This window comes from Cupressus sempervirens, chromosome 1 (assembly GCF_028749045.1).
Source record: "Cupressus sempervirens isolate cs-2001-9-10 chromosome 1, ASM2874904v1, whole genome shotgun sequence".
Taxonomy (NCBI): Eukaryota; Viridiplantae; Streptophyta; class Pinopsida; order Cupressales; family Cupressaceae; genus Cupressus; species Cupressus sempervirens.
Genome location: NC_143118.1, coordinates 587,073,678 through 587,098,418, shown reverse-complemented (window position 1 = coordinate 587,098,418; position 24,741 = coordinate 587,073,678). Strand labels below are relative to the sequence as shown.

At 37.2% G+C, this 24,741-nt stretch overlaps 1 protein-coding gene across 5 annotated transcripts in view; it reads left to right on the top strand.

Annotated features, from left to right (window-relative positions):
- Positions 1 to 333: 333 nt before the first annotated feature.
- LOC149578780 (Pseudouridine synthase family protein) overlaps positions 334 to 24,741 on the top strand; it is a 117,592-nt gene continuing 93,184 nt past the window's right edge. For 4 of the 5 annotated variants that reach the window (XM_089831612.1, XM_089831605.1, XM_089831595.1 and 1 more), the window contains exons 1-3: positions 558 to 773; positions 856 to 954; positions 16,686 to 16,825. In XM_089831612.1, coding sequence (XP_089687738.1) covers positions 560 to 773; positions 856 to 954; positions 16,686 to 16,825 — 453 coding nt within the window. In that variant the 5' untranslated portion in view covers positions 558 to 559. Of the gene's footprint in view, positions 482 to 557; positions 774 to 855; positions 955 to 16,685; positions 16,826 to 24,741 lie in introns of those variants that run through there. The other variant, XM_089831588.1, reaches the window with a different exon arrangement.

The following is a 24,741-nucleotide window of genomic DNA, read 5'->3' as shown; positions in this document are numbered from 1 at the left end:
TTGGAATAGGAATACGTATTCCTATTCCATCTATTTAGGTGGATTACCAAATCCTCATTTTTGGGCCAAAATTGGAATACGTATTCCAATTTTTTTCCTATTCCTATTCCGATTTGGTGCATCCAAACAAAGAATTAAAAATTTCTGGAATATATGCGTATTCCAGTTGTATTCCCGTTGCCAAATGGACCCTTAGTGAAATTGGAGGTGAACAAAATTTGGGATTCCTATTTCCCATTCCCATTTTCAAATCTAATTTTCAATTCATATACATGCACCCAAAGGGCCATAGAAAAGACACTCTAAAATGAAATTTGTTTTGCGAGGCAAAATTGTTTAAATGAGAGCCCACTAGGGATCAAGTCTTGCTGAGTGCAAGGTCCAAAGACATCAAAAAGGGATGAGGCTAGGATCGTGCCCCGGGCGAATTTGGCAGCATGGATGCTCCTCAGTCCTTGGCTCTTAGCCGAAGAAGTTTCAGGCACGCGTGAACCCGTATCGGGTACCTAAAACGTCTTTGTGGATGACCTCCATCAAAAAAAATTGTTTAAACGAAATAATGACATCAATAGGTGGTGTCGAGATAAAACTAACCACGAGTGTGTTGGCTGATCCGTTGGTATGTTTCATCATATCATACTCGGTTGTGGCAGGTATTGGAGGTAACGGCAAAATAATCGTTTTAGAGATGTCATGGTGTTCAGTTGGAAATCGTTCAATGTCTATACCCTTCGCTATTCACACGACCTCTCCAAACGGGAATATTGGCACAGGTACACACACCAATGTTTTGCTTCATAGAAAGCAATCACATTTCTTGTTTATCATTAACAAATTAGTTGTGCTCTGCCGCAGAAAACGGTGCCGCAACAATAGACGAAAAATGCTGTCACGACTACGAGGAAAGATGGAAGTGGAAACTTGTGGTGGCCTATGATGGCACCAAATATGCAGGTTGGTCATGTTACAAGCCAAATTTTTTAAGTTACTCATGGAGAGCATTCTAGTTTGTTTCCTGCCTGGAACCCGTTGCCTGCAAATTAACCTCGCTTTTTCTGAGCCCTCTATCATTCATGGTCTCAGTTATTAACTTATCAAGAAGTAGTGACATAACTAAACTTAGTGTTTGAGATGATTGAATTGCTATCTTTAATTTGTAAACGAATCAGTGATCTATGCATTACTCGTATAAAAGGGTATTTTATACTATTAAATAAAAATGGGGGGAATGGGTTCCCAAGTCTAAACAAAGTAAAGTGCTAAGCAAAACTGTCAAGAAATGACGAACAAGAACAAGAAGTTAAACTGCACAGTCAATAGAGGTCAGGTGGATCATAGTCTAATTACGCTTGCTGAAACCTTCGGGAAGGAATTGGCTCTTTTTGTATTGGTGCCTTTTTTATTATTCTCCTGTCCATTTTGTTGGCCGAGTTTCATTCTTGGCCGAGTTTCATTCTTGAAGGGAGAAATGGCCAAATCCAAGCAAGGAACTTTGCCGCTACCCTGCCAACAAGAAGCATCCTGGTCACAAGGTTGTGAGATAATTGAAGATAGGCAAGTTTGTGGGGACCAACCATGAGTGTTGTTTGAGTACATGCATTTTCTTAATTACCAAGAGGAAGACTTAATCTTCCTTTATATATATGTTAGTGGTTCCCTTTCAGCAAGGGTCACCACTCACTGTCCAATTAATGAATTCAAATATATAATATAATTTAATAATTATTATAATAATTATATCACAATACTATTATAATATAATTACAATATCTAACTAATATTATAATAATGATGTTATTATTATATTTATAAATAATTATTATATCATAGTATTAATATTATCACGATCTTTATGTTATCTATGCTGGCCTGAATGAATTCAACCATAACTACAATGACATCAACACTCCCTCTTAGCTAGGGAGGAATCCTTCTCAGATGTCTGAGTTATAAGGTCCACCATGGCTACTCCCAAAGGGTGGTGCCATCATGGCTGCTCCCATGAATGAAAATGCTAACAAACACAAGTGTTCATCATGGAATCAATCACATGATTAATCATCTCACGGTGACAGTCACCATAGCTAGTCTTAGAGGGTGGCTCAACACAAGTGTTTAGTTATGGAATCACTCACATTACCTCCACCATGGCTACTCCTTGAGGGTGGGTCCATCATGGTTACTCCCATGAATGAAAATGCAAGCAAACACAAGTGTTCATTACGAAATCGCTCATGATGTTGACGTCTTATGATGACGGTCACCATAGCTACTCCTTGAGGGTGACTCAACACAAGTGTTTAGTCATGGAATCACTCGCATGATATCCACCATAGCTACACCTAGAGAAGATATTGGAGATCTGCTCAGAGTGAGGTTGATATAGACTAAGTTGAAAAGACATGTTGCTTTATGGTGGAAAGAATTGCAGAGAGATAGAGAAGAGGAAGATGAAATGAAAATCATTAGGTGGAGATTGATGGTCACAAAATTGAAGGCTAAGTTCATTCTTTTTGATTATGAACTTGAGTTGTTTAAGAGGTTGCAAAATCTAACGCAGAAGGATATGACTATAAAGGATTATACCTAAGAGTTTTACAAGTTAACAATTTGGTTTTGACATAGAGAACTTTCTAAGGAGAAGGTGGCTAGATATATTAGTAGTTTGAGATTCATTATTCAAGATAAGATTGACATGTTGAAGATTGATTCGGTTGAGGATGCTTATTAGTATGCTCTGAAGGTAGAAGATAAGTTAAAGAGAAGACATCAAGTAATTTCCAAGGGAAGGAGAAGCAAGAATAGCTGCTAAAGGATAAATCGATTGCTGAGGATGAATTGAAACCTATTGAAATGAGGAGAAGAACAGGTAGAGGTGGATTTAAAGGTAGTTGCTATAGATGCGGTGAAGGACATAGGTCATTTGAATGTCCCAATGCTGATAGGAAGGTTGGTGATAGAAGAGCTGCTGTGATGAATGAGGATTTAGTGAATGAGCCCAAGGTGGACGATAACTTGCTAGTTCGGTGAGTATTGTTTGGTAAGAAGTTGTTGGAACCTTGTCAAAGAAGAAATTTGTTCAGGATTCGATGTAAGTCTGAAGGTAAATATTGGAATGTGATTGTGGATAGTGATAGCACTAATAACCTAGTTGCTGAGGAGATGATTCAGAAACTTGGTTTGAGGAGAGTGAGATATTCTAGTCCTTATAGGATTAGTTGGTTGCAAGATGAACATGCTTTAGAGGTGAGGGAGCAGTGTCTTGTTAATTTTCAGATTGATCAGTATGATTGTAGGGCAGTGCATGATTGTGTTAAGAATGTTTTTACTATTGAGAAGGGTGGCAAGAAATCTTTCTTGATTCCTTTGCAGAATGTAGAACTTGGTTGGAGGAACCTAAAATTTAGTAGGCGAGTTGAGTTGAAGGATTCTTAAGGGGTTAGAGATCAACGTGGGAAACAAACTTGTGGTACATCAAGGAAGGATGTGAAGAAGCAAAGTAAACAATTGTTTGTTGCAAGAGAGGATTTGCATAGGTGGAACAAAGGAAAGAGCGTACAAGTTGATTACTTGGAGGATATGTATGTGAAAATCCAATTCGATTATTCGTGGTTTATGTGTTGAATCTCGGAAGATGTTCTTTCAATTATTGAGAACATCTTTTGCACCTGGGGTGTTTGATGCAGGAGCATCTTGGGGTATTTGGCAATCCTGTATGTAGGAGTGGGTTTTGACCTTGGAGTGGGTGAACTCGGTTGTAAGGAGGTGATGCTCGGTCACTATTGGGGTAGTTCTTGGTTATAGTTTCACCTGAGGATTTTGGTGACTAAATGGACTTGGTTACGCTTGTGGTACTCAGTTGATGATCTACTTGTTGGAACTTGTGCTCGGTGAATAGGGAGCTCGATGAACGTGCCTACTCAGTATGCTCGGTGTATACTTGGCGTGCTTGGTGGTTGCTGATGTAGCTCAGTGTTTTGGTTCACCGACTGGGTGTTCATGGAAGATTTGATCGGCCAACTGGCGAATTTAATGTGTTGCGTGTGATCATGAAGTGGATCAATCGTGGGATGTGTGAAGACCTATTTAAGGTCTCGGTTCTTTCTCCTATGTGCATTTAATGATTGTTGTAAGCTAACTAAAGCATATTGTGTTTGTTTGGGTTCTAGATGATTCTATTTGTAATAGGTCGACTTGTGATTGTGCAAGTATAAAAACAAGGGTTAGGGTAGTGTTGTAGAGAGGGAGATGTATTGGCAAAGGTTTAAGGAAGGAATCTGGAGTTGCAAATTTTTGAGCAGAGCTAGTCGCTGATTGTGGGCTTAGGGAACAAGAAGATTGCTTGGTGGCTTGTGAGCACAAGTTTAGATCTTTCTTGGTGTTTCTACCGGATTGTTGTGGTGTTACAGATCTGGGCTAGCTAAGGTTGTTTGGATCTTGTGAGATCTCGCAGAACTATTAATGTAATTGCTTTGTATTTGGCCATAATTGGGAAGGCCCTATAACCTGACACATTGTATGTAATCAATTATTTATGAATAAAGAGTTGGATTTTCTATCAGATCTTGTGTTGAGTGTTGTGTGGTTATTAGTTGGGGGCTTGGTCACCTCCGTTGGGGGTTCACTTGGCCTTGCATTGCATCATGTTGAAATTGTATTGTGTCAACAGCTAGAGAAGATATTTCCATTATATTCTTTCGTATAATCAAGTGAGCACTATGTGACATTTAACACGTGCTAGGCATCACACTCTAAATATTTGATATTTTATTATATGCAAAGGCATGCAACATATGAAGAGTCATGCATCTGGAAAAATAATGAGACTTACTTTTGGAAATTAAAGAGGCCTTCAATTGTAATATTAAGAGTCTCTCAATTCATCAACATAATTTCATAAACAAAAAAGTTGAAATGAGGACAAAAAGGAAAATTACCGTCACAATATTAGTGATCGATGTCCAAAAGGAAGCCTCATCAAAAACATGATCAGCTGCATCAATCCCTGCACTGGTCTTTGCAAATGATGATGCAATCCACTCCTCACTGGCAAACATGCGTCTCAAACCTCCCTTTGAATCAAGCAAAGATTTCAATGTGAGAAAATTGGTTGCAAATCTTGTGACCCCTGGACGAGACAACTCCTTTTGGTCAGTGATTTCCTCATGACCCATTTATGATTATATATGTATTTACATACACTCCTTCCTTGCTCTATAATTGTTTTTATCCAAGGAAGTTTACCAAGATCCTCTAACATGAGGTCAATGCAGTGAACAGTACAAGGGGTCCAAAATATGTGAGGGTGTCTCTCCATAAGAAGCTTTCTTGCAATAACATAATTTGCTGCATTATCTGTAACTATTTGCACCATATTCTCTTCACCCTCGTCTTTTGTCACTTCATCCGTTGTCTCACAAAGATATTCAACATTCTTTGCTTATCCTGAGGCATCAATTGATTTCAAAAAAAACCGTGGCACCTAAAGAAAAAGAAACAAATTAGTATAATGATCAATGATGAATCAATATTTGTAAATTCATAATTTATAAGCTTAATCACTTAAGTACAAGTTCTACTTCTAAATTTTTTATGTCTAAATACAATTACTTGATGCGGAGACAAGAAAGTTGAGTGTTCTACTCCTTCTATTAGTCCAACCATCAGTCATGATGGTGCAACCCTTCGTCTTCCACACCTCACGCTGCTCTTTGATTGCACCTTCTACATCAGCCACCCTTTGGGTCAAAATAGGGCCTCCTAGCTCGTTAGCATTAGGGGCTTTGAACCTCGGACCACAAACAGTAACAACATCGATTGCAATTTGCCAATAAGGGGACCTAAAACAAATAAAATAAAATTTAAAGTTAAACAAATTTGTATATTATAATTAAATTTGAAAACAAAATACAAATTAAAATAAACAAAATAAGCATATTATTGTCTCTTGAAAGTTAAAAGTTGAAAGCAAGATAAGTAAGACATAAATTAAAATTTAAATAAATAAGTACCTTGCTGCATTGAATGAAATGTTTTTGTAGATGTCTCCAAGTGCCAATTTTGCATGGTCATGCTTCTCCTTGTTCCAAGCCATGCTCTCAAGCGATGGTTGTGCACTTGGAGTCGTGCATGGAACAAACATGGAATAAAATGTCGGTCTTTGCTTACAAATGCGAGGCCCAATGGTCACACTTGTAGAAGCAGTGGCATTCGTAGGTGGAGTAGGGGATAATGGAGAGCAAAAACTAGAAGATCCCTATTGGGCTAGTTGTGCCATTTCTTCTTGTTGCTTCTTTTTCAGTTCTTTTTTCTCCATTTTTTCCTCTAGAAGGGTTTGCATGTCTCGCATAACATCTTGGGGTACATTTTTGCATTTTTTAGCATCACACCTAGGTATATGTGCTAGGTGATACTTCAATCTATTTTTTCCTCCTCCATTATATACTACACTGCAATGCCAACATGTGACAACTCCCTTTTTGTGGCCCGGGATGGCATGTTTCCAAGCCCTATCTCTTGCTATTGTACTTGGGTCTACATCAGGGTTAAATGCAGGCCTAGTTCCACTTCCAGAAGGCTCACCCTGAGGTATTATGTCAGTGTGTTTGCTGTTGCAATATGAATATATTATAGATAGAAAAAAGTTAGCATCAAATCAGATTTTTAAACTTTAGGGCCTTCTTACTTTGTCATCAAGATAAATTAACATAAATTTAGATTCTAAATAGTAGCTAGTAGAAGTAGAGACTAAACAAAATGGAAAGTAAAAAATGTGAATGTAAAACATATTACAAAACAACAAAAAGAAATGCAACTTGTTGCCTACCTATTCAAATTTGCACAAAGTCAAACAATGGAATGCAAGTAAGTTTGTAGAAGCCTCTTCCAAATGCTTCCTTAAGCTCCTCTCAATGCTTAAGTGCAAGCTACAAAGTTGCACAAACCATCAACAATCGATATGGGAGAGCTAACTGATTTGCTGATTTCTCTCTCAAAACCCCAATACTCTTCTCTAACTCTTTCCTCTCTATCACAAGCATAAGCAAATGGTGGAATGACCTTTTTAGGTCAAATAGATGTTATAACAACCAGAAAAATGCAACTTAAGTCATTGATTTCTTAATTTTTTGCACTTTAATGTCTTTGCCGCCAGCGAGAGTCCTGGGCTTAGGAATCGGCGAGTCTAGCGAGTCCTTGGACTTGGCGAGTCTACGTGGACTCTGCCAGGACTCGGTTGAGTTCAAGTCCAGAGGCCAATTGCCTCGAAAAGTGCACCCTGCCTTGGACTTGTAGAGTCTTGGTCAGAGTCGCAGAGTCTCAGAATGCTAGTCCTAAGGAGGTAACTTCTCATAGGATGGAGACTATCATTCGTCATGATGACATACTTTAAGCTACACATTCTGTGAAGTCCAAAATACCTACACCTCAGGATGGTAGGGCCTTTCATGTCGACATACAGTCAGTGATGGACCGGCATGGTCGAGTCTTTGGTGACATACCCCTTGGTGTACCTTTTGATAGAGGTTTTGAGCATGGGATAGTGATGGAGGATGGGGCTTAGCTCGTGATTACTACCCCATATTGTCATCCTAGAGCATACAAGGATGAGATTGAGAGGACCATCCATGAGTTATTAGATATGGGATTCATTCGCCCTAGCTCTAGCCCTTTTGCTTCTTTTGTGGTGCTTGTTAAAAAGAAGGATGAGACTTTGTGGATGTGTATTGATTACAGAGCCTTGAACAAAAAGACAATAAAAAATAGATACCCCATTCCACGCATTGATGAGTTCTTAGATGAGCTACACGGAGCTATCTACTTTTCGAAGATTGATATCCGTTTAGGCTATCATCAGATTCATGTGCGGGATGAGGACATGCACAAGACTGCTTTCTATTGTCACTATGGGCACTATGAATTTCAGGTGATGCCTTTTGGCCTCACTAATGCACCTGCCACCTTCCAGTCTTTTATGAACCACATCTTCCACAAGCAGTTGAGGAAATTGGTTCTGGTGTTTTTTGATGACATAATGATTTACAGCCGGAGATGGGAGGATCATCTCAGACACATTGAGAAGGTGCTTAGCATCATGGCGAGTCAATCTCTATTTGCTAAGTTGTCCAAATGTGAATTTAGACTCAGAGAGATTCTATACTTAGGTCACGTGATTAGTTCAAAGGGAGTGAGTGCATGAGTAGAAGATTCAGGCAATTCACAATTAACCGTCTCCCAGGAACATTACTGAGTTGCATGGGTTCCTTGGTTTATGTGCCTGTTATAGGAGGTTCGTGAGGGGATTCTCTCAGTTAGCAACACCTTTAGCAAATCTCACGAAGAAAGGAGCCTTCAAATGGACAGAGAAAACACAGGGAGTCTTTGAGAGACTCAAGGAGGTTATGAGCACATGTCCAATTTTGGCACTTCTTGATTTCTCATAGCCATTTGTACTTGAGTGTGATGCTTCAGGTGAAGGCATAGGGGCGATGTTTATGCAGAACAAACACCCCATTGCCTACGAGAGTAGGAAATTGCTGGATAATGAGAGGTTTTATTCCACATATGACAAGGAAATATTGGCTATCCTGCATGTATTAGCCAAATTCAGACAGTATCTTGTTGGCAGCAAATTTGTGGTGAGGACAAACCATAATAGTCTGAAATATTTCCTTGATCAAACAGAGCTTAATGACAGGCAAAAAAAGTGGGTAAGCAAGGTGCATGCATATGGTTTTGACGTAGAGCTCAACAAGGGGAAGAACAATACTGTTGCTGATGCACTTTCCAGGAAGCCATCACTTGCTGCTCTATGTTCATTGAGTGAGATTTCGGCAGAATGGAAGGCTCAACTTTTAGTTGAGTATTTCAAAAATCAGCATGCTTGTGAGATCATGGATGGGTTGACACAGGATGACGGATATAGTGTAATGGATGATGTCATCTACTACAATGGTAGGGTCTACCTTGTTCCTAAATCACAATTGAAGGAGCACGTTTTTCATGCTTACCATGATACTCCTACAACAGGACATCCGGGTTATGGTAAGACCTATAGGGCGGTACGGAAGAGATTTTCTTGGATGGGTCTCAAAGATGATGTCTTACACCATGTTCGTGAATGCATGACTTGTGAGCAGAACTAGTCAGAGCATACTTTTCCGGTTGGATTGTTGCAACCTCTGCCTATACTGGAGCAGAAGTGGACATGGGTATCTATGGACTTCATTACAGGTCTTCCATGAGTTCAGGGGATGGATTGTATTTATGTTGTGGTGGACAGGTTGACTAAGTATGCCCACTTCTTTCTTATTGCAGCGGACTTCACAACTTAACAGGTAGTCGAGTTATTTTCAGAGAGATATTTAGATTCCATGGTCTCCCCAAGACCATAGTGAGTGACAGGGATAGCAGGTTCATGAGTTCCTTCTGGCAGGAACTTTTCAGGCTAGCAGGCATAGAGTTGACCCCCAACACTAGTTACCATCCTTAGATGGACAAACTAAGGTAGTTAATAAGTGGGTGGAGGGGTATCTACGCATCTATGTGTCAGGGCCGCAGAAGGCATGGGTGTGTTGGTTGTATATGGGCGAATATTTTTATAATACTACACACCATATGTCCATTGACATGACTCCCTTCTGAGCTCTTTATGGCTACGAGGCATTATCTTTTGTTGATTTGGCTTTCAGTGACAACAGAGTTCCCTCGGCATAGGATTGGTTGCAGGAGAATCAATGATATCATGAGATCTCTTAGGGAGAACTTGCAACATGCTCAGAATCAGCAGAAGATGTGTGCTGATCAGCACAAGATAGAGAGAGCATTTGAGGTGGGTGACATGGTTTTCCTTCGTCTGTAGCCTTACAGATAGAGCACCCTTAAATGGGGAGGAGCTGAGAAGCTCAAGCCTTGTTTTTATGGACGTTACAGAGTACTCAGGCGAGTTGGAGAGGTTACCTATGAGATCAAGTTACCACCAAATAGTAGGGTTTATAACGTGTTCCACGTGTCATGCCTGAAGAAGGCACTAGAGAAGCCATTACAACATCACGCGATTTACCTCCTTTGGACGAAGAGGGTAAATTGACTTTGGCCCCTGAGGAGATTCTGGAGGTCAGGGAGAGACAATTGAGGATTAGGGTGACTCGGGAATACTTGGTGAGCTGGAGAGGTCTACCCATAGAGGATGCCACCTGAGAGGGTGAGTCCATTTTGTAGCATGCAGCATTGTAGTTGATTGTAGGCAAGCATCTCTAAGAGGGGAGGACTGTCATGTCCCCTCTCTAGTCTGACTAGCAGAGTCATGAGAGTTGGCCTATTATTGGAGTCTTGTAGGCTAGCAGTGGTGGATAGAGACTCATATTGGATACTCAGTGACTGGAGTTGGTTCTACAGTCAGTTTGAGAGCCAGTCTGGGCAGTTCCTTAATTTAAGGGATTTTCCTAAAATCTAGGAGGTTTTGGTAGCGATCAGATTTGAGGCTCCTTGGGACAAATATACGGGTTTCAGGGTGACAGGTTATATTCCCTAATTTCTACGAGCATCCCTAGTTTTTAGGGATGGGACTGCCAGTTGGCGCACATTGCCCAACATTAGTCACAGGTAGGTGACAGGACCAGTTCACTGGTTATTTGGTTGGTTTGGCTTTCCAGTTGAATAAAAGGAATATTTCCTAAGTTTGCGTTTAAATAAATTAAAATAAAGCTATTTATATAGCTAATTGGAGTAATAAGGGGACTTTGGCTTCATCTAGTCAGGAAGGCCTATGTGTTATAGCTCGTTGGAAAGGTCTCAAATTATTATAACTTATTTTCATCATCCAGAGACCTTCGAGCTCCTAGAGTTATGTTATTTGAGGAAAAGGGTGTTTTCCCTATACATAAAGGCCTTTTAATTGAGAAGATGCCATTTTATAATAAAGCGAAAGGCATATTCTCCCTTTAGGGTTCAATTGGCTTTGAGAGGGAGATAAAAGGAGATGCTGGCTCATTCTTTCATCATCTTTTACATCTTCATTCTTGGTATTTGCAATTATGCTCTGAGGAGCGATTCTAGAGGACTAGGACAAAAACCCCAGAGCCTGGCTATTGGGATGCAAACTCCAATAGATGGTTTCAGCAGTTGACAAAGATTGTTAAGTTTAGTGTTTGGGGGTGCTTGTGCATTGCACGTTGGGGATCTTGTTTGGCATGTTGGGATCTTCTTGCTGCCTTGGTGTTACTATAGCAGCTGTACGATTGCCTTTTAGTTGGCATGTGGTTTGTTGGTTGGCTTACGTTAGCCATCTCTACCCTTTTGGTGCGTGGCTGGTCCATTCTTGCACCTGGTGTCATCATTCCTTGTTTTAAACACCTTGGCTGGCATATTGATTGCATATATTGCCTGGTATGATTTGTAGCTATTCTGGTTGATTGAATATTATATTATTGCACGCTGTTTCCAGTCTATTTCACATTTGCTGCTGTTGTTAATTATTGTTTTGCTTATATTTGGAAAATACAAAAAAAAAAATCCTTTTGCAACTTCTGTCTAATTCTCTAAGACCACAAGGAAAGCATAGGAAAATCTATTATTTCAATTAAAATTTACAGAAGTTCAGTGAAAGGATCCTTTTGGGATCTTTCAGACTTAGTGTAGGTCACTATGCCCACAACTTGTGAGGCAAGTGTACTAGATAGTGGTTCATACTCCATCAAAGTAGGAGGATCAGAATGAGGGTATAAAAAAAAGGTAGCAAAAACAACCTCCAAAGAAACCCATCAATTCAAGGAGGTGCCTAGGAAGGTATTGTCATCCAAAGAATCTCTCGAGGAATTGGTTAGTCTCTTGGATATATTGGTATGTTAGCTATCTCTTATTGAGTAGTGGGTTAATGCGATTGAAATTAACCAAACCATTACAAGAGCCATGAAAGGTTGTTTATCTCTTGAAATATTTGCATATTTGATGTAGTAGGGATTTCAAAAACTCTATACTTACCTACTAGTGCATACATTGCCATGCCAAGTTTTCATAAAAAATGATGTAATTGTGATCATAAAGCATTGGAAAAGGCTTTAGTGTAACCATTCTTAATTGAGGAAGAGTGAGAGGCTTTATAACCTAAGCCTAGATTGGCTTCATTGTAATGATTTGTAATCGTCGCCGAGGGAGGCATGGTTTCGTAGGCCTATATTTGGCAATCTATTGTAAACTTGATCTATTAGTGTTCTTATAAACTCTTGGAAACTATTATTTCTCAAATTTTGAAGAATTATAATTAAGGTTCTATTAGCTATTTGGCTTCGACATTCCCATTCCGAAGTACAAAAGTGAAAGATAGGGGAATGCGCCTTCCAAAAACATTGGAGCTATGCAACTGGTACAAGTATTTACAAATTGCAGTTAATACTTTTGGAGATAATACTTTTGGAGACCAAAAGTTTTTTGTGGGAAGGTTTTGATCCAAGAGGATCTATATAGTCAAAGTAACATGCGCTCAAAACTGGTCGACCAAAAAAATAGCTGATCATGAAACATTTTTTTTCTAATTCCATCTTGTAGAGCTCAATGGAGCTTTTTAGTGCATTTTGAATGGACAAAAGCAAAGTTTGTATGTGGTAGTTATGACCAGTCAAAGTTGTAGTCAAAATTGTTCAAAGTGGTAAAGTGGAAGCATAGTCAATAGTCATTAATGATGTGATTTAATCAAGTGTTGATGTAGCAATGCAACCAACAAATTATAACGCGACATTTGGCATTTTCTAGCCAATCGAATGATGCCACATGGCATCTTTGTTATGCATCTCGAATTGGCCAGGGGTCAACAATCAAAGTTATCCAAAATATTGGTTAGGTGATTCGAACCCCTAACCTATCCTATGAAAATCCCCTTTCTTACCACCATGCCAATGTTTTACTTTCGACTTTGGAATCTTTAGCATTTGTACACCTAATTGCGCTTCGATGAGAATAGTTTACTTCCTCTTGTGAAATGGTAAGAACTAGACCTTACTAATTTAACCACCTTTTATATGGCTAGTTGTCAAGTATTCATAGTGGTGGGTTGAGTAGCATGTCCAAGTGTTTAAGCGAAAGAATATGACTCACTTATGACTTAGGCATAATAGAATATTATTCTTCTAATTGGGGAGAATCCCAAAGTATCAGACCAATTGAAAGTATTAATTTGAGGAAAAGGAAGGGAGAAGTTGATGACTCTACAAGGTCAAAAGGGAAGAAAATTGTGAATGAAGAACTTGCTAAAAAGAGGCAGAAATCAGGCCCTTCCCTCCACTACATCTAGGAATTTGGATAGTATATTGACTCTTGCAAAAGAATCACTTGTTGAGGTAAGGATTTCTTCTCCAATTCATTAGGACAATATTGAATCAATACCATAGGAGGGGACAAGGAATTTCAAGAGGGAATGATTTTCGCTCTTAGAGGAGTTTAGGATTTTCCATATGAAAAGAATAATCAAGCACAAGAGGGTACTGAATAATCTACAATTCTTGATTAGTTAACAGAAAGAATGAAGATGAAAGTACCCGTGGAAGTTCAGGAAGAAGATGAGACAGCTGATTCCTTAGCTAGATAAGAGAAGGTGGTAGTAAGACAACCAAGAGGCTTTCCACAATTAATAGTGATAAAATGGGTTGTTGTTTGGTTTAGATTGTTTGCAAAAAGTTGATTAGACAAAAGAGGACATTATTCCTAAGGAGTATGAAATTGCGACCGTCAATATTTGCCCGATCACCAAGGGTTTAGAGGTTGAAGACTTGGACAGTCATGTCACTTCCATCAAGGAGAGATTGGAAAAGGAGATAAGGAAGAAAAGAGAATACCAGAAAGAAAATGAACGCTTGAAGAAGTATGTTTAGCACTTGACCAAGCCTCTTGATCATGATGATGTAGTAGCTCCCCCACTTCTGAATATCTAGCAGGAGGCAATTGGAGATTTTGAAGATGGATAGGTAATGACAAGCAAAGCTAAGGAATGGATGGCAGGCAACAATGAAGAAGTTGCTACATTTGTGGAAAAGTTGATGTTGATATATGGGCAGACTTCTTTGCTCTTCAGAATTGCAAACATGTCAGAAATATGGGAAGATCTTCATGATAATCAGGATAGAGTAATCTCGTGCCTAAGGGTGTTGAAAGGAATGCTTATAGAGGAATTGATTGTTGGGCAAGTGATTGCTACAGGGAAGGAATATCATTTCAACGTGGTAATAGGTTGTAATTACATGAAGTGAGGACTTAGAAAAGGTGAAGGCTGATAGTATCAAAGTTGAGGAGCAGATTGGAGAGATTCAGATCAATATTTTTTTTATAGCTGTTGATATACTTTAGGAAAGAGACTATTTGAGAAAATGATATGCACTTGAAAATCTAAAGCTCAAAACTTAGGAGGATTTCTTTGTCATCACTGGATCAGTCCTGAAACAGAATTTGACTAAGGCATCTAAGTTCATGTCCATTTGGGATGCCTTTTAGAAACAGGTCTTGGAGTGGGAAAATGCTTTTTCCATGTTTGCAGATGACTTGGACAGAATGAAATTCAAGATGAATATGCTATCATGTGTTGCAATGGAAGAGATCATGCCTCTCGTGTCTAGGTACATTGAACATACTGCTGTTGAAAATACTGACTATGCACCTTCCTAGAAGATAGCACCTTGCGCCACTTGTCTTCCATGCATTTTCTCTTATTGTTATTTTAGGAAACCCGAATTAGCATTGTTATATCTGGACCATTGATCTTGGATTGTTCTCGACCTTCCATTTATTTCAGAAACTCCCTTCTCTCATTTTATTGTGTGAAAAGATTTATAGTGAAGAAACTTTGATAATAAAAGCACATTTGTATTTTGCTTTGAATCCTTATTTTCATCATTTGGTTGCATGTTTTTATGCTTTCATCAACATAGAATATATTTTCTTTATGAAGTTGTTAGATGAATGAAATATTTTATAGTATAGATTGGTGAAACTATTGCTCATACTCTTTTTGAACAAATGATTTTTGTTTACTCTGTATTCTTAGCCTGAGCTTATATTGTGGATACCTCTACTTTGGATAAATATTGTCCATTCGATGGTATTATTCACAGTATGAAAATCTTGAGAACCTAGAAGCTTGCATTTACTTTGTGTAGTTGCCCTTTGTGTGGTGAAGCAAAGCGTTGTTAGTTTCACCTAGTCTTTACTGTCTCTTTAATTCTTAGGAATAGCTTAGAACTTCTAAAACCCTTCTTTTTTTATCCTTTTTGAGGTTCAAAATATGAAAAATGCTTGAAAATAATGAAATTCAAATTAAGTCCTAGCTTGTGAATCATATCAGTTGAGTGTAAGTCCCCTTGCATGTTTCAGCAAGCATCACCAAGGAAGCTAGCCAATTCAAAGTCACTTGTTCACACATATAAACCTTGAAATTGCTGTGTGATCTTCATGCAATCTTAGCACACACATTGATTTTGTTTAAGAAAGAGTGAGTGTCCTTGGATATTTTATTCTGTGTTTGGTGGATGATAAAACATACACCAACATGTATGCCATCACTGGATGCACCTAGTTTAGCACCATATTCGTGTAACACTTGACGACACCTACACTATATAATAAAATATATTACCAACCATACATGGTTGAAGTTTGGCACCATACCAGTTCAACATCTGACATGCTTTTGTCCACATGAAAAGTGTATCATATGCTTTTGACATCGGATAGCATATTTTGAACTCCTAACCATGGCCTCTTTGTATAAATAGCTATATAAGTTCGTAGCTGCAAGATTGCTTTACATTACTGTATATATCTTCTTTCATGCAATACTTTATGTTGTAAAGTCTTCCATTCTTCTTGAATGTGATCTGCATACGAATCTGATATTTCTTATGCATATATTACATTTTGTATATGGTTTTTACTTTAATCTGCAGATTTGTCCATTGATTCTCTTAGGGTTCTGATCCGTAAGGTCATAAATAGAAGTCATCCTTTTCTCACTTACTTTTGGATTTTTGCAATCTTCTTAGTCTCCTTTTTTCCCTCACAAATATATGCCACAATTGAGATTTTTGTTGGAGGCATGGATTGATAGTGATTCCTAATAGTGAAAATCTCTCACAATGACATCCTTTAACGATGGCACAGGATTAGAAAAGTCATCAGGATATTATGCCGCAACTGCAGGTCAGGAAGTGAGCATCCATGGAAAGGTTATACTTATTTTGTATGCGAAGGTTTAATCCTTTGTTTTTACTTAGTTGCATTCTGCTTCTATGGCTTCTTATAGGACTGTTGTTTATTTGTGGGCTGTTGCTTAAATCTTATAACCATGTCCTGTTGTCTGGGTGGTTGTATCCCATAAGGGATTGCTTTTTGTTAAAAATGCTAAAAATGCTAAAAATGCTTGTGTCAAAATCTCCTTTTCTCTAAATGTTCCGATTTCTCTGTCTCCATGTGACTAATGTCTAAGACTAATGCTACAGAACTTCATGCACTGTCATCAAAGAATACAATGGAAAACATGGTACTTATAGTCTAAGATTTTTAGTAATTATAGAGGAAGACCATAATATTTTATTATATTTTTGAGCGATTGGCATCAAAATAATCTCTTACATTCAGATTTGGTTGCTTTGGACACAGCTCTTTTGATGTTTTCAAATTGCTGATTTTTTTACATTTTTCTTCAGGATGGCAGTATCAGATAGAACCAGCAACAGTGCAATGTGTTGTAGGGGAAGCCTTAACAAAGATTACAAAGTTAGGAAAAAAGGACCTTTGCTTGATTGGATCAAGCCGAACTGATGCAGGTGTCCATGCGTGGGGTCAGGTATGTTATCCTGTGCTTTGGGTTATCTTTAGATTTGACATTAAAGCGTGCTTCACTTATGTCCTTTTTCTTTGCTTCAGTTTATTACTCCCCACCAACAAGTTTGTATTTGCTTCTATAAAAATGGTTTGTTGTTTGGCATTCTATTCGTAAGGCAAATTGGGACTGTCCTTGGCTTGCATGTAACACCAGCTTATTTACTTCTCATGCTAGTATTCTTGGTAGGAAATACTATTAGCTGTCTGAAAATATGTGCCTAGATATTGCAGGAATCCTAAAACAATTTCGATGATAGCAATACTGAACATACTATAACAATAAAATGGTTAAACACAAACGAGTGTATATCCTTAAAGCAGAGAGAAAATGTGTACTGAGTCATACGTCCAAACTTCAGTTTGATGCTACAACCAAAAAATAAGAAAAGAAATTTGCCAATGTTAAAATTTTGAAAATGTTTGCAACCATTTTTAACAAATAATTCTTCAAATTTCAGATAAGAATGCCCTAAACCAAAAAGTACAGTTCGACCTCAACTCAACATCAAAATAAGCTTATTGTATCTTCCTCTGCATACTTCCACATCAATAATATTGTATTCCAGGTCACAACTCACTGAATCGCAGGGATTCCATTGTGTAATGGGAGGGAATGCTTTGACTGGTCATCTATGAATTGCTATTGCAGTGCACTGGTAAGGAGAAAGACAATGAACTTCTAATTCAAGCATAATAACATCATTCATCCACTAAAATACAAGTACTAGAATTACTGATATACAATTATATTGTTTTCTTAGTATGGGAACAGGAGCAAAATGATATGATATAATTTGAAGCTTGGAGGCTGGATTCCCATGAGCCATTATACATATTTATACTAGTTACATTGAGAAAGATGAAGTTGATCTGTTATTGACTAGGTTGTATGGGTTCACGTACCCAAGTACTGGGTACACGTACCTGAAGTACCGGACACTCAGTGGAGAGCTTTATAGCTAAGGAACTTGATTAAGATTTCTGATTTTCATTTCAGTTTTTTGTTTGTGTTTCAGCTTGTTGTTTATCAAGCTTAATTCAATACGTAATCGGTTTGAAACTTTGATACAATACTGATTAACAGTAAACATTATCACTGTTCAAGTCAGAAGTTTATCATTTGCAATATGTCATTGTTATATGATTTATGATCTCCTTGTTCATGTTTAAAATCTGCCTTCTCTGATATGCATCTAAACATTTATTATATATTATTATCTAAGATACCGATTCGTTCCCAGATCAGCTGGATTCGGAAGCGGGCACGTGCGGATTCTAGATGCGTCCAGAGGCCTGTGGCTGGCTTCTGGCCAGCATCCGCAAGGCATCCGGACGCATCCAGAGGAATCCAAACCAATTGAATTGCTTGTGAGTACTCATGGAAGGCACAAATCTAGACAGCCTTCGAAAAGATTTCTGAATGCGACCTAATCCTAACACTAATTGGTCTGCTTCACTTGGCTTTGCTTTGATTTGTAATGACATCTCCCTAGTTAACCAATAATCATCATATCTTGACAAAAATTTGTATTTCTGATGCTTGTGCACGGTAATTATGAAAATAAGCTGGTGATAAAATGCGCAGGACCACATCTTCTGGGATACAATATGTCCTGAACCGATGTTGCTATCCTTACGAAAATATCTGGAACAAATAATAAAACTCTGTTCAACTCAATTTTTGAGCATTCGACTACAAAAAGTTTATAACAAAACAAAATCATAGAGCTTAAGTAAGAAGTAAAAAGGTGGCTAATATCCCTATGTAAATGACATAGTAGTAACCATCAAAGACGTAGTATATTTTCTTATGCAGGTAAAAATATAAAAATCACAGAGACTGAAGGAAAGGATATTATCCACTTGTCTGACAGTGAATTGAAATACAAGGGAGTAAGATGGCTTGGAATCCATGTGCAATCTACTACAAGACTCCAACAAGAAAAAATACATTAATATAACATTGATGATACAAATAATCAGGACGACATATCATGTACTGAGGCAAAAGCATCATGTATTTGAATTGAAGGCCATCTTCTTTAATAGTAGATATGAAGACGAGGATGCTTTATATAGCGTAGTTCTTGAGGAAAGGGCAACTAATTCAAGCTAAGAAACATTTTGGCCAATTTAAGTTGCAAACATGATTTTGAGATTCAAATGATTTGTTTTTGTAAATTTCTTGCATTTCTTTGCGCGCGTGTGCGCGCGCGCACACACACACATATATATAACATACATACATACATATACCATTTTTTTTTCCTGCATCTTGTATCCACATCGGAATCAGTAACTTAGATTATTATTACAAACATACTGCAAATCTGAAACTGAAAACAATGCACTGTTCTTGTTTTGGAAAACCATCCTCAGGCAACCTTGGTTATAGAAGCTGTAAGAATTGTATTCTATCATTTGGTCTTTTAGTCCATACCCTGAAGTGTGGGTTTAAAGTACAGAGTTAATCTGACTGCTCTGCTGCTGACAAGATCTACAAAGTTAATTTCCCAAGGGTTCTGCTGCTGCCATAAACCTGAATGCTTATTATCACTAGCAGGCAGATTTGTAACATCCTGATGAGTCGATGACTATATTGATCTATTCAATGTGAATGCTTAACGGACATTCTCCCAGTTGCATATAGATTAGTTACCCTTTCTTGAGAAGCAATGTGTTCCATTGTGGCAAGCTGAGGAAGTAGGTTCAAAAATTTCCTCTCAACCTATGCTCGAACAAACCATTTCCTTTTTAGAAATATGACTTTCTTTGACAACCTTTTAAATGACAATTATTTGGTTCCTTTCATGCTTGATCTTTGTTTATTGCTTTAATATAATTGATTGAATGCAAGGGGGTGAATAATATATAATGAATAAAAATCTATAAAGAATCCATATCAGAAAACACAAAATTTTTCACAAATGTACACAAAATTAGTTAGGGAAATTCCGTATTTGTTGTCCCCTTTATCATATATAATAGAAGTATTTAGTGGCCAATGGTTGCCTAGCAATGAGAACCACTATCAGAATCTACCAACCGTTTACAATTGAGAACTAACTATGCTGACTACCAAAACTATTAGAATCATTTTTGCTAACCACATCAAACCCCCTCCCCCCTCCCCCAAAGGAGTCTATTTTTAGAATGCTAGAAACAGAATTTGAAAACTTAATAAAACTCAGTGCATATTAAATAGGGGTTGGTTCAGAAGATGTGCCTGAAGTATGGACTGATGTAGACACAGATGTTGTTAGGAGACAGTCTAGTGCAAATGAAACACTTCCTCCTCGTGAAGCTTCAGGTGATGGGCTTCTGCCAAAGACTGTCATTTGCGAGCAGTCTTCACAAGCTTGATGCCTTTGACAATTTGGCCTATAGTAGTATACATGTGTCTGTCATATGTAAGATTAGTCCGACTTAAACTCGCCTTCATAACATGAATAAAATAAGGTTATTCTGGTTTTGAATTTGCCTTCATGATTAATAAAATCATGCCTTACCTATACTTGGTCTGCAACAAGAACAAATTCTATTTGACATGAACAGTCTCTCTTCTTTGTAAGATCAATATCAAAGACAATGTTTATTATTTGACAATATGCTTGCCTAGTAATCCTGCTCATGTGCTTTGACATCAATGACAACTTTTAACTCTAACATCAATAAAAAACTTGTCTACAACATTGGCTTCTTACCTTCTTGACATCAATGACAATTTTTAACTCTTGACATCAATGCAAAATTTGTCTATAACATTGTCTTCTTACCTTCTTGACATCAATGTCAACATTTCTAACATAAGTGATGCTCAAACCTTGCTAGTCTATGCAATAGATTATCAACTTTTTTGTTGATGGTGAGATTATCTATGATAGCATTCAATGGGACCTCCGTGGTTAGAGCTTCCCTCCAAACATACTCTTTTAACAAATTTTTTAAGATATTTATGAGGCCTTGGGTAAGTTGATCTTCTCATTGTTACATCCCAATTTTTGACCTTGCTTGAAATATAGACGTTGAGGTTCACATGAAGTCAGTTGGTAGCTTAATTTGATATAATCTGGCGAAATGGTAAGATAGTCGTTATGATTTCAAGTGAAGATGACATATTAGTTGATCGTTATCATGAATTTGTTATCGCGAATTCATGGAATTAAGATGAAAGGTTAATTGTGGAGATTATTTATGATTATATAATTTATAATTGGAGAATTCCTTACAGGAAGCATGTCAAAGGGGTGAAAGCATTATCAGAAAAGAATTAGGCAAGGCATCACCATCATTGGACAGACGAGTAAAAAAAGACCTAGCTAGAATACATCTGTGGAACTGCATGAGTTATTTAAATAAATAATTTAATTAAATAATTGGGTTAAAATATATAAATATTCTCTAAGGATTTTAATATATCTTTTATCATAATATTTTAATTAATATTTATAAACGTTTGTATTTATAAATTTAACAAAGATGAAAAGATAATTAAAAATAATATTAATGAATAAACTCTTCATCTTTCTTTTTCATTTTATTTTTCCCTCTTTCTTACGTTTCTTTTCAAACCGATTGAATAAAATATTTGTGTATGAATCTTGTAACGGCAAGGAAGCCGTAGTGTCAACTCGAAAATATTATATGTTTGCCTTGTCGTGTATCGGCAATACACAGATATCCAGCTCGTTCTTGTTTCTACCATTTTATCTTTCGTTTCCCTTTGCTTTGTTACAGTACCTTAGCACCTGAATTTATATGTTTATGCATTTCCATTGATCAACTACATTCCTGTGGAGATCAGAAGGAGGCGTTTGAATCCCAGTTATAACAAATTCGGCTGCAGAGTAGTGGGTCATAATGCGAAATTGATATTGGAGTCTGCTAATTCGACAATGGTTTGATATTGGAATTCTGAAGCTTTGTCCATGAATTTATTCATGTCACTTTCCTTGCATTTTTGTTAATCTGTCTCCCCTCGTAACTATATGTTTGGCTTTATATATATCTCGTATCTCACTCAGCATCATGCATGCAATAGTCTTTACAGAGCTAATTGTTTTCTATTTCGATATACATTAATAGGGGATCATGAGAGTGCATGTGCTTTGTGAATGCATGTTCGGATTCATATATGATTAATATTAAATCAGGAATATGATGGTACAGTATTTTATTGTATATAAGACAGTTCCAAGAGTTTGGTCCCTTATGTTCTATTCATGATAACTTGGAATCTTATGTATAACGGCTTATGTTTCTTTGATATCTTGGTTTTCCATTGTAGCTGGCTTCTCCTTAATAAGGTTTGATGGTTGTCATGACCTTGTTTAGTGAAACGTCAGATTATATATATATATATACATATATAATTTTAACGAGCTCTTGTTCGTGGGAGTTCGTTCACCTTGTAGAGAATGCCCTTAGTGAATTTGTGTTTTTATATTTTATTGGATTTTATAACTTTAATTCTTGGGTGATGAGTTACAAGATGCATTCTCTATCACTTATGATATTCTTCGTTGAGGTTGCAGTTTTTGATTTTATCTAGAGATTACCAAGTTACGTACGTTCTCTTGTATTTAGAACTTCAGTCAATTATATAAATCAGGAAGTCATGTATCTATTAATAATCTGTTCATTGTATATTCAATACATATCGAGGACCATGTTTCTATTCTTTTTGTGGATAGTACTTGTCGATTACTACTGAGAGATCAGTAATTGCTTTTGGAATTTTGCTTGCTCCTTATTTCTAGTTCAAGGGAATGTGTGAATCTTGATAGAATTATAATCGGATCCAGTATCTTGTTCTTGTTTTTAACATTTGATTATTCATGAGAATATTCAATTTTGGTTATAGAAACAACAATCAATCCTGAAGTCTTCAAAGAACATAATCATGTAACCACAAAGAGTGAAAAGTTGGATGTATATAACCTTCTTGTATAATTGACAGAACCAATTTGTTTTGAGGATTCCAGATACCTAGAACTCACCCGGTTGTGTAGCCGAAAAGATGAGTGATCCTCAATAGAATGAATAAGTATCAGTTATGACATTCAATATTTACCATTTAAGCAAATTAATAACTCATGCATAGTCCTGTTATGGTGATCTCCTGCTGCTAAGATGTAAGGCGTGTTTATATCTTGAAGTCCAGTGGATGGTAAGATGTTCCCTGTCAATTCCGGGTAGGGAGGGCCTTTCTCGTTAGAGATTGTGTGGGGATATATATTGTGGTCCGAGGTTGGGTGGTAAAGCCCTTGACAATGTTTCACCTCTCTCAAGATGTCGGATATGCGTCGGCCTCAGTATTCCAAGCCCGAACTTAGCCATGCATTCAATTGTTTATCAAAAACAGGTATTATCATTTTTTTTGTTTATGAGAAGGTAAGATTTAATTGAAGTATTTCATTATTATCATCATTTTACTTTCATATAAATGAATACTGAGTATAAGTATTTATCTAATCTTGAGAAACTGTCATAGATAAGCAATCGAAGGAAAAGAAATCCAAAGCCCTAATTGATTGTGTGACAGCTAGAACCTTAATTGATATAGTGGTATTGGAAGCCCTAGTTGAATCCATGGTTGCGGAAGCCCTAAATTGAATCCATCGTCGCGGAATACCCTAGATAGAATCCATCGTTGCGGATGCCCTAATTGAATTCCGTGGTTGTGGAAGCCCTAAGTGGTAAAGCAGTATCAGAGGCCCTAAATAAACCGATGGTGATTGATGCCCTAATTGGTAAGATGATATGTGAAGCCCTAATTTAAATTATAGTTGTAATCATCAAATGATTTTTGAGATAGCAGTTGATTTGAGAAATTGTTATAGTGTATTTGTGGACTAACCCGAGTGGTTGCAAAAGCATACTTAGATGATTTTCAGTCTTAGTTTTCCGAGGTATGTGATTTCAATTTCAGAAGTAATTTCATTAAAAGGTATTTCAAGCATTTAGTTAAGAAATTTTTGCTTAACTAATTTTTAACGGTAAATTTTCTTCACATGAACATGAATGATGTAACCGCCTTCTTATGAAAATGAAGTTATAACCGTATTTTATGCTTATGTTAGTTGTTAATTTAGACCTAGAAAATCTGGATGTTACACTCATTCCCCATTGGCTTGTATAGGTTCATCAATTGGCTGTCCCATTATATGAAATGATTCTCGTCTATGAATTATGTTGCTCCAGAGTTTGAATCAGCACTGTTTCCAAATGTTTACTTGCCTATTCTACTATAATAGGTTTGCAGAGTAAACGAAATTGTAGGGTTACTATACCAAATATATTTTACTCAACATATTAAGAAATATGTAGCTTTATTATCAATTGTCAAATATGCAATGAGTATAGTATCATTAGAGTGGTCTCCAACTATGATTGACAAGTACACATATATAGTAGACCAGTGTTGGTGAAGGCTATTTATTGTCAATAACTACTAATTGTTAACTAACAATTAGTTGGGGACTCACACATAAATAGAAAACATAATTTTTTATTGTATAGCCTGTTGTCCTCAATTTTGTATTCGCAAAGTTGGGGAAACCATATGGAAAACTTCGTTGGATAAACTCTCTAAGGCATTTTATTTGTTGTCTTGTTTGATTTTTTTTTCACCCCAAGGCTGTGGCATTTTCAATTCTGCTTGTTTCAAGCTATCTTAGGTCTCAATTGGAGTTGTATTTCAAGGGTTATTGAAGAAATAGGCACACTACAAGTCTCAACCTTGCTTCTCTATAGTTGGCACGAATGGAAAAATTTGGCATTAAATGTGATCCCCTCAAAATTGTGATTGGTATTGTGATTTTAGAGGCGAATCAAACATTATCTTGAGCAATACTTTCCTTTGCATTTTGGGTATTT